General features: G+C 44.1%; 1 protein-coding gene across 1 annotated transcript in view; it reads right to left on the bottom strand.

The window, feature by feature from the left end:
* The window catches only part of ABCA4 (ATP binding cassette subfamily A member 4), a 127540-nt gene that overhangs the window by 87669 nt on the left and 29282 nt on the right, over window positions 1–10589 (bottom strand). The window contains 5 exon segments of the mRNA XM_006098098.3: window positions 972–1166; window positions 1813–1929; window positions 2851–2990; window positions 4025–4265; window positions 6518–6607. Of these exon segments, the coding sequence (XP_006098160.1) occupies window positions 972–1166; window positions 1813–1929; window positions 2851–2990; window positions 4025–4265; window positions 6518–6607 (783 nt within the window).

The raw sequence follows: 10589 nt of genomic DNA, 5'->3' as shown, positions 1-10589 counted from the left end.
CTCACATACTCTATAGACTGGGAAGAACATTAGACTGAGTTCTCAGCTTCCCATACTATGCCCTGCTCTTTAAGCTGGCTAAGTCAACTATTATAAGGAAGTTTCTGGTTTCATCTTCCTACCAATGGACTAAAACCTGCACTGTCCAATCAGAACTGCTTCATAATGACCAATCAGGGCACATAATGCCCAACTGTGTGACTCAGGCCAATTTACATAAAAGGGACCTGACTGGGAACTTTTGCTGGAAAAGACAGCCTCCCCTCTGTCTCCACGGAACACAATTTAGATTGCTACCTGATCTGTTTCCTGGGTTGCAAGTCTTTTTGCCCAAATAAATGCTTTTTAAAAATTCTTTGTTATAATCTACAATTAATTTTGGTTTACATATCTAAAAGCAATGAACCTAAGCCTTGGTACAAAGTAACACTCAGTAAGTCATAGCTGTTTTGGAGGACAGGAAGAAGAATGATAAGGAAGGATGATACTAAAATCTCCAGCTTGAGAATTTGGAAAAATGCTGAGGACAGTAATCAGCACAAGAGAACATAAATTTGTTTTTGGACATGTTAACCCTAATGTGCCTACAAAACCTAGGGTGAGAGTGTCCAGCAAGCAGTGGGACCTCAGACTTGAGGTTTGGTAGACACTGGCCAGTGACGGTCACTGAAGCAATGGCAGACAGGAGGGGGTTGAGGACAGATATAGACACCTCATGGGCTGCAAGGAAAGAGGAGTCAGGGAGCTGTGTGGAGGCAGGAGATGTGAAGAGGGAACTGCTTTAAGTGTGGATAAGCTGTTAGAGAACAGGATTCATCTCTGTTTGGGGGCTCTGGGAATTCTTATTTCTCCTGGGGAAAATGAGAGCTGAAACCCAAGACCACTTGACTTGCTGAGATATCTCTGGGCTCATCCACAGGGCTGTCTTTAAGGGGCCCAGTGTGGCCCTTAGGTGGCTTGCTGCCCCTTACCTCCAGGTATTGATTAGCCAGGTGTAGGGCACGATCAGTGGTGTTAAATATGTCTCTCCAGTCGAAGTTGGCCATGTCATCAGCCCGATTCTCTCGAGGACCCTTGTAGAGGAAGTTCAGCACAGCTTCAGCAGTAATTTCTTCATCAAACTGCCTCTTCAAAAAGCCTTTCACTGTTGGGTTTGCCAGGGTGTCCTTGGGAAGAAGCAATATAGTCACAGCATTTAGAAAATTCCACAGGATCTTTTGGTCTTGTTATTGGGCCATTTCCAATTTTTAATGAATAGGAATAGAGACTCTAAGGCTCCCTTAAACATTAGTGGGTTTTCTTCCATCATAAGGCATACCTATCTATATCCCATTTCCCCCAAATACACAAGTCTCTATACTATAAGGAGGGTATGTGTGTTGGGGTGGGGGCAGAGGGGCAAGGGAAATGTTATATAGGAAACTTTCTTTTTCTTATGAAACTTTTTATTCTTTTAATTATCTCCGCTGTATTGAACCTTTGTCTCCTTGCTTTGCAAAGCTGGATATCAGAACTATCTTTGCAGTTATAGAGCTGGCTTTTGAATCTGAGGCTCTCGAATGAATTTATAAAAATGAGAAACCTCAGGAAGCCACTGGTCTTGTGGCAATATTTACATTTGCCCAGAATTGAAGAAATATATTTCCACCCAAAGTCAGTGACTCCACTTGGTGACAGCTTCTAGGACTAGTGCCTTTGGGCCCTGCTTGTTATTTTTTGATCAAACTCCAATAGTGATTAACCCTTTACTGAGGAAAGGAAACAGGTGGAACTTTCTCGGCCCTCCTTCTCCCCTCCCCCTGCCATCCGTACTCTGATCATGGTCATCTGTGTGCTCTTGTCAAAGAAGTACCAGATCTGGGGCCCCACTTCTTCCCAGGCTTTGACCAACTTTCTAACGCGCTCCAGCTCTTCAAAAGTCGAGTTGGCCTAAAACCAGACAGAGATGGACAAAGACAAGAACGGAGAGAAAAAAAAGTGAGTGAGAACCTTTGGTTATGTCTTTCCTGCTCATGTCACCAACCCCCAATGTTTGTGACATGAGCAGAAAAGACATAACCAAAGGCTTTTCAAGGACATGTCTTAATTTTCTCAGTCTACTGATATTTTCCAGAACAATCTGTTATTTCCCAGCTTCCCAGACTGACAGAATCTAATTTCTTGCTATCTCAGAGGTACATGTAATATTGATGATGTTATTATCTCCAAACCTAACTAAAGCTAGATTTGGACTCCCTGTGAGCAATTGCTCTTCCTCCCTCTCTTTATTTCAGGTAGCCAGGATTCAGAAAACGTGAACTTTTCCATTAGTGATATAATTCAGGCACTGGGAAAGAAAAACTCATTGTAGTTTGGGCAAAGAGAGGAAGGCCCAGGCAGGGGGTGCTGGCACAAAGCATTTTGGTGATGGGAGGCGGGCGGGACTCAAGAGTCTAGTAGCAAAAAACAAACAGAAGGCTCACTACCAGGAGAGCACAGTATCTCTCTCTTCCTCTTCCTCTTCCTCTTCCTCTTCCTCTTCCTCTCCTTCTCCCTCTCTCCCTTTCTCTCCCCCTCTCATTCTTCTGTGTGGTCCTAGGTAGAAGGGACAAGACTAGCTGGGTCCGCCCTAGCCGGCTTGGCTCAGTGGATAGAGCGTCAGCCTGCGGACTGAAGGGTCCCAGGTTCGATTCCAGCCAAGGGCACATGCCTGGGTTGCGGGCTCAATCTCCAGTGGGGTGCGTGCAGGAGGCAGCCGATCAATGATTCTCTCTCATCATTGATGTTTCTATCTCTCTCTCCTTCTCCCTTTATCTCTGAAACCAATAAAGAAATATATTTTTTTAAAAAAAAGACTAGCTGGGTCCTTACGTTCTTCAGTATCCTGCGTGCTGCGGGGGAATCCGGAGTAAAGAGGATTTTTCCCATCAGCAGAGGCTTTGCTGCCCTCCAAGCTATTTTGGTTAGAGGGTTGGACTCCAGGCTCTGGATCAGTGCATTACAAAAGGTTGCTGCCAGGAGAGAAGGGACAGATTTTATAGAAACTCCCGTTGCTCAGAGCTAAACACGGTCATTAGTGTGTGCAAATCACGTGTCTTATTCAACTCTATGCTGGAGGATTTGACAAATAACCTAAATTAATAGGCTGTACCCCACCAATAACAAGCTCATCATTAGTAAGTAACAAAATGCCACAGTTCATCTCGAAAAGGGCCTCATCAGAGAAACAAAAGACGGGGCTTGCCCTGTGGTTTCTTCTTCTGCTTTAGAAGAAGGAGGCTGAGAAGGCTGCTTGTGATTAGTGCAAGGAACAGAGGCTGTTCTCAGATGAAAGGGACTGAGAGGCCACACAAGGCCTCGCTCTGGAATCTCAGCTTTAGTAGCAATGATTTTCCTTCAATTAGCTGCTCAACTTCTTGGTTTGTGTGGCTATTTTAGGTCCCAGTGACTTTTGGTGTGTGCCTCGCTGCCTCTTTAATGTTTAACTAGAGGGTTACCTAGTTGTATTTCTTACCTCCTCTCCCCCCCCCCCCCCCGCCACTATCCTTTACCCCATATGAGCCAAAAATAATACTGAAAGGTGGGAAAGAGGGCTTGCCAGGGACTTGCCATTGGGAACATAATTCAGTACTAGACACACAGATTTTCAGTGCATTGTGTTTATAAAAACATCCCACAGCCGTGTTTACTTGCCAGGGCCCTTCTGACCTGAGCTTGGCTTGCAGCTCTGGCTGCCTCCTCATTTATCTTTCTTCTCTTCCTCTAGAACGTAACCCTAGTTCAATCAGATCAGTGGGGAATGTCCTCTCTGTTCCCTTTCCAAGTGGGTCTCAGTTTTTTCCATGGCTCACATCCAGAACTCCTTATGCACACCACCCCCTTCCTATAAGGGGAAATGTTTTTTCTGGGTGTGCAAGCTCTTTGCCTGAGGACCCTCCACAAGACCAAGGGAGGGTCAACCTGGGACTGGTTGCACCTGAAAGTGTCAAACCATCAGCTTAACTGACATCACAGCCTGATTACACACAGGACTCAGAAAACATACTTGTTCTTTTGTCGTAAGAGTAGATAGGATCTTTCCTCTTGGCGTCAATCCCCAGGAAGGCCTTATAGTTATTGTCTTCATACCAGTTGAAGGAGAACACCTGAGAGCCTCCTCCCTCTGGGTAGCCACACAACAGGTCATACAGGACACCCGTCAGCTGTGTGAAGGTCTCTGGACCACCAGTCTGCGTGAGGGGCCTGGTCACCCACAGCAAGTCTTGGACACTCGGCCGATGGATGAACTGGAGCAAGGCAAAGGCTTCAGGTTATTTTAAGGCAGCCAGAGTCACGACCTACTGTGCAATCAAGTTCCCCAAGTATTGGGGAGACCTTCACATTTAAAAGAAAGCATCTATATTCTCAGCAATCTTAAACACTACTGCCATCCACTCAGGGCCTAAGAAGAAACTAAGATAAGCCTTAAAGAACATCAAAGAGTGAATCTCAACACATAGTAATATCACTTCTCTCTTCTAGTCCCCTTTACTTGAATTCCTTGAGAATGTGTCTTTGAGGAAGTGTAGAGAATACTTCTCTGGAAGCCAGTTCTTAGAGTCTGTTATTCCACCAAGATGGGGTTACTGGGGAAAAACTGATGGAGGAATGGCTCTGTCTAGAAAGGCAAGGTTAGAGCAAATCTCTTTAGCCAAAAAGTTTATAATTTAGTTTCTTATAATTAGAAAACTGTGTTCTTTTTATCAAATGTGAACTCTTTCATTTTCCTGAAATGTGTGGTTTGTGGTGTGTGTGTGTGTGTGTGTGTGTGTGTGTGTGTGTGTGTGTTAAGATTCAAGCAAATATAGAACAGGTAAAGTCTCCATGCTTGGAAAAACACTTTGTAAAAAGTAACACAACACTTTTGAATTCTGCACCCAATTAAGAAGAGACGGGTGGGTCTCTTCTCCATATGGGGACCTGCGGTGCTCTCTGGCCTCATCTTTTGAAGGTAGGTCTGCAATGCTCAGAACTAAGTTGAGGGCTCCCAGAGTTGCCAGAGTCTCAGCTCCCACAGTGCCATCTGACTTTGCTTTAAGGGAAAATAAAAAATAAAAAACAATGCTGCTTTTATTCCCCCATTATTACTCACTTTCAAAGGCACTTGGGAATTTAAAAAAACTATTAGGATTCAATCAGGTGAGACTGAAAACAGTTCCCCTACTGCAATAAGTGATGTTTACCTGCCGTCCCCTCTCTCTGTCCACATGCCAACACTTGCCCTCTGAAACTACTGAGTGCCATGTCGAATCCACACAGTGAGTCACGCCTATAATCACAGACTAGGCTTCAATAATAAAGTTGGAATCGCAAATTGCTTCAACAACAGTAAGCCTTATGACAGTCGTGTAAGAGGTTATTATTTTGTTGCTCATTTAATCCAAGCACGCAAGAGATGAAGGGGCTGTCCCAGGGTCAAATGGTTTTGTATCAGTTAATATTCCGTAAATGGGGCCATCTGCTTCAACTCTGTTCATCAATGCTGAGACTTGTTATCCAGACAGGCCAGAAACCTTCTGGAACTCCCACAGAGAATTAAGAGTGTTGATATGCTTTGGGAATTTTTTTTACATTCTCAATCAACTTCAACCTTATTATACTGATAGGAATTTTTAAAATGCTTATAAATAAAAGAATGTTAAACAGAGACTCCCAGTGCAGCAGGTGGTCATCAGTACAACGGGCCCTTCTCTGACTTTCTCTGCTCATAAAGCTAAATCTGTTAGCTTTATGCAAACAGATTCCAACCATGCAGTTTTCCAGCTTGGCTACGCCCTAGTCAGCTGAGAATAGTGGAGGAGGGGAAAAGTTCCAGGAAAATTATATTTCATTTTTTGCCTCCCTCATGATACTCATCATGGTGAAAGTAATTGCTTATTTCACATTGCTCTTCCCCGTTGGGCTGTCTGTTTCACATGGGCAGTGACCATATCTGTTCATCATTATGCCCCCAGCATTTCTCACCTATTAAGTGGAAGATCAATTTCTATACGGGGAAAGGCTTGTGCAACCAGATGTTAATCAAAATGTGCACCATCTTTCACAATAACACACAAAAAGTCCATTATACTTTCACTGTGTTGAAATGAGTCAATATATGTAAGGCACTTAGCCCTGCTAAGACTATAAATGTGTGCTACTACAATTGCGGCATAGATTTGTGTGTATTTCAAGAGCATAATAGAATAGCGGACCACCTCAGTGCCAGAAACCCTTAGATGCCACTGTGAGTCCACCGATACTCTGTGCCAAGCCAGACAAGGCCGCATGTCTTCCTAGGTGTGAAATCAGAAGGACGGCTCCCTTCTTTTTGCCTCCAGCTCAGGAGCACAGGTAGTTTAGGATATAAACAGGTGCTTTAAAATTGCTAGAAGGAAAGATCAAATGTATTTCTCTGTGAACAGGTTTGAGGTACAATTAAATTGTCTGACATAATAAGTGTGGTAAATTGGTGGAAAGATAAAGTTAAATTATAATTAACTGTCATCGGGCCACTTACCTCTTGAATTCTTGGAGACATGTCAGATAATATTCTTCCCCAAGATCTCAGATTGATACCTTGAGAACTGCTGTCTAGGAGTGTAGGAAGCTGTAATTGATGGGAAAAGTATTTTTTTAAATATATATGTGGTTATACATTCACACATAGGCACTATCTGATCTCCTGTTTGCTTGAAAAACATTTCCTCCCTTCTTTCTGATCACAAGACCTCTTCTGCAAGATTGCTTTCAGAAACAAACTTCTTGTATCTAATTGAGAAAAGCAGAGGCTCTTACTCCAAGTCACCCTGCTGAGCTAGTCAATCACCAATACTTCCATGGTGACATGAAATACACCAAATGAGCCTGATTGCTGGTTTAGTGACACCAAACAAGACTCCTGAAGGAAGGAAAACAAAGTGTAAGGGAAGGCTGCCTGCGTGGCGCCCACCTGTCCCCCCTGGGCTTTGTATACAGTCCCAGGCTTCCTCCTCATTGTTCACGTCTTTGTTCCCTTTGTGTCCATTCAGGCAGGTTGTGTGGCTTCCTCTGTTCAACACCATTTTCTTATGTAAAAGATTCGGCCAGTGACATCACCTTTCTCTCAAGCTGCAGCTTGAAAGAGAAAGAAGTTCGCTTGCAGATTGTCCGGTGAGAGCGGAGTCCTGGTGACTCCCGGCCCGTGCCAGGACGCAGAGCTGCTCATGCATGTTCCACAGTGTGGGGAACGGGGACCTCCACTTGCTGGTTCTGAGTCCCAGAGCCTTTCGCAAATGCCCTGTTTTCCGGAAACCCAGCTCAAGGCCTGAATGAATGACTTCATTCTTCAGAGTTTCAAACCTGCTTGAATCACTGATCTTCTGTTTTTCAGGAATGAATTCTAAGTTTTACGACAGTGGTTTTCAAATGCAAGTGTGCATTTTGACTAGGCCTGGAGGGGATCTGCATTTTAACCAGCTCGACATGTCATTCTGATTCAAACCCTTGTGACCACAAGCCACAACCTCAGCTTCTTATTTGCCAGTGCGGTTCCCCAGTGATGGGTGGATGGATCCAGCGGCAGAAAAGCAGAGAAGCAGGTGGAGCTGGGCTTTGACCAGCTTTGCCTCTTGTTTCTAGCGATACATCCTGTACCCCTTTCTCCCGCTACAGGTGCAAGGGTGCACGCTCTCACCCTGGAACTGAAGAACAGATGCAGGTCCACTCATGGGACATTTGAGGCTTATTTTCTAACCCTCAAATGAAAGACTTTGTTATGCACGACAGCCACACAGCAGGCAGGAGAGGAATTTTCCAGACATAGGAGGAGCAAAGCCATCACTGAAACATACCCCGGAAAGTATCTTTTCTCTTTAACCTGAACACTGGGCTGGGCATTGGTCTTGCCAGGACTTACTTGAAATTCCTTGCAAATAGCTTCAGTGCATGCTGGGAAGGCACTTTAATTACTGCTTTTTCCATAGGAGGATGGGGCTGAGAAGAATAGGTAGGAAGAGACGAAGCGAGCAGGTAAAAAATGTTTTCCATTGGCAAGTTATCACCAAGGCCTGTCTATTCTTCTCCCAACTTCTGAAATTAAAGTCTATTTGTGTAAAAGCCAGCTGTCCCTGTGTGGGCTCAGATGACAGTCTTCTCTCTGTGCTCCTTTGCTCACCTTGCCCAGTTCCGCTCTTCCAGGGCACCTTGCTTCTTCCCTTCCTTGCACTATTCACCGCTGGTAATTATTCTGCCATTTACTTGTCATCTGTCTCTCTTCTTAGATGCTAAGCTCCACATAGAAAAGAACCATGTCCTATATACAAGTCATTTGATAAATAAATGCTCTTATTATAGCAACAAGCAAACCAACTATAATTGTGTATATACCTGATACTCCATAAAATGCTATGCTTGCTCATTTAAGGCAGTGCATTAGTCAGGGTTCTCCTGAGAAACAGATAAAATGCCCACTCACCCCATTCCACCCATCCTCATGCTGCCCCTAGGAGCCAGTCCCCTCACTTCCCAGAAGGCCTTCTTTCTCTTACTACCATGCTCTCCTGCCTGCCTTCCCCATGGGTTAGGTGATCCTCCTAGCTGCTCCTAGAATTCTCAGTGCATTCACATCACTTTTATATTGGTTTGCAATTATTTCTAATATATTTGTCCACTACACTGTAAGCTCCTTAAGCACAGAATAGGCTTTATTTTGTTTTTATACCCTCAAAAGATGCTATGTAGCAGGTGCTCAATAAATATGTATTATATTAATTAATGAGTAAGTTAACTATAATCAAATAGAAAAGAGAGAGTCTAGTGAGGCTTTAGGCTGCATGTCTCTGCAGGTATGATGGTGACTTACAGGAAGGGAGTGAGGTCAGTTCCACTTGGGGACAGGGAAGGTGACACTTGAGTTGATGTTTGGAAGATCAGTTGACAATAGTGACAAGGGGGGCAGTGTTTGTACATGGAAGGGGAGGGCCAGGAATTCTTGCTGGAGGGAGGAACGTGAGGAGAGTCAGCTAGAGAGAGTGACTGGAGAGATGGTCAGATAAGAAAGAACAGGACCAGGAATGTGTGGAGAGGGAACCAGAGGAACAACAGCTTGAGATGCATTTTTTATGTCCTATTAACACTCTTTTTCAATCTTGTTAATAATTTAATAATATTTATTAATCAAATATTTACTGAGCTGAGTGCCTGGTACTATATCTGCAATTTCTTTCCTACCTCTTTCCAGTGGGTCCGATAAAAAATGGGAGTCTTGTACTCATACCTTTGTTTTAGACACCACTTACATCTCAGACCAGTGCCTGTGCTCCCCCTGCCCCTCCCCGGCAGCCCTCCATCTAAACCTGGTCACCAATTGTCTGAATGATGTTGCCATAAATTATAAAATGACTTTCCCAGGACTCTCCTTTTCTTTTGGTTCCCCCATTATCTATTAAAATTCTCATGGATTGTTTCTGCCAGAAGAACCGGAAGAGAATGTTAGTTTGTTTGAATGGAAATGTGAAAACATCTCTAGAAAAAAGGTCATATACTGAATGACAAGTATCACATACACACACACCACTGCTTCCTATGCCAAACAAGTTCTCTTAATTTCCAAAATAACAAGTAACTCTTCCATGTCACCATGGGGCTCAACACTGCCAACCCAAGTTCACGGTCTGGTTAGACCTCCTAAGGAGACTGGAGATATAAATAGGTTTGGAAAGGTTATGTCTCTATCATCTCCCATCAGCTTTGGTTGGTCTGAGGGGACCTTGGGCCTTGATCATCAAATACCTAAGAAATGGATACAAGGCCCTAGCCAGAAGCCAAGAAGATTCTGGTTATTTGAGATTCTGGTTTGGGTTCACAAGGGACAAGAAACGTGCCTGTCCTTTGGGACTGTGTAATATTTTTTTCTGAAGGCAAAATAAAGCATATTAGCTACTAAAAATAATCTTGTTGGAGCAGTATTTGCTGATGCTTTGGACCCAGTGAGTTAATTAAACAGATGCCATGTTGCCAGTACACAGAAGGAACATTTTATGAGTTGAAATTTTTGTTTTACTCTCTCTGATTCAAAGAAGACCACCTGGAAAACAGTATTGATTTCTAAGTTGAGGATCTGCTTAACACAAGGGTAAATAGGTAGCCATAGGTTAAAAGTGTCTTTACTGGTACAGGGATGACAGGGCCTGTGGGAGCAGTGGAAGGCTCTGAAGTGAAGGAGGAGCTGGCTTAAGAGCACCCAGCCAGGGGTGAAAGGCAGATGAGGCAGTGGACAGACAGTGTGGCCCCCTGGGCTGCTGCTACAGGAAATCCAGATTTATCCGGGAGGGAAGTTGTTGCTAGGCAACTAGGAGAATGTGGATTTAAAGCATGTTTGTTGCAACCTGTCAGTTGTTAAGCATCAGATGAAAAGAGAGGAAGCTGGCTTCAGTGGTGAGGGGGCAACCAGAGGGGACACCCTGAGTACCAGGAAATGCGTCATGAGTGGAGAATTCAGACTAAATCACTCAGAGATGGGGGCGGGGGGAATGCCAAACTGTCTGTAAAGGGAGAGGTCACAGAGACATGCTGTCTCCCAGGACTGGAGAGGACAACGTGTCTGAAGAGAG

The sequence above is a fragment of the Myotis lucifugus genome, unplaced genomic scaffold (genome assembly GCF_000147115.1).
Source record: "Myotis lucifugus unplaced genomic scaffold, Myoluc2.0 scaffold_220, whole genome shotgun sequence".
Lineage (NCBI taxonomy): Eukaryota > Metazoa > Chordata > Mammalia > Chiroptera > Vespertilionidae > Myotis > Myotis lucifugus.
Note: the sequence above shows the minus strand (reverse complement) of the source record. Positions and strands in the feature narration are given on the sequence as shown.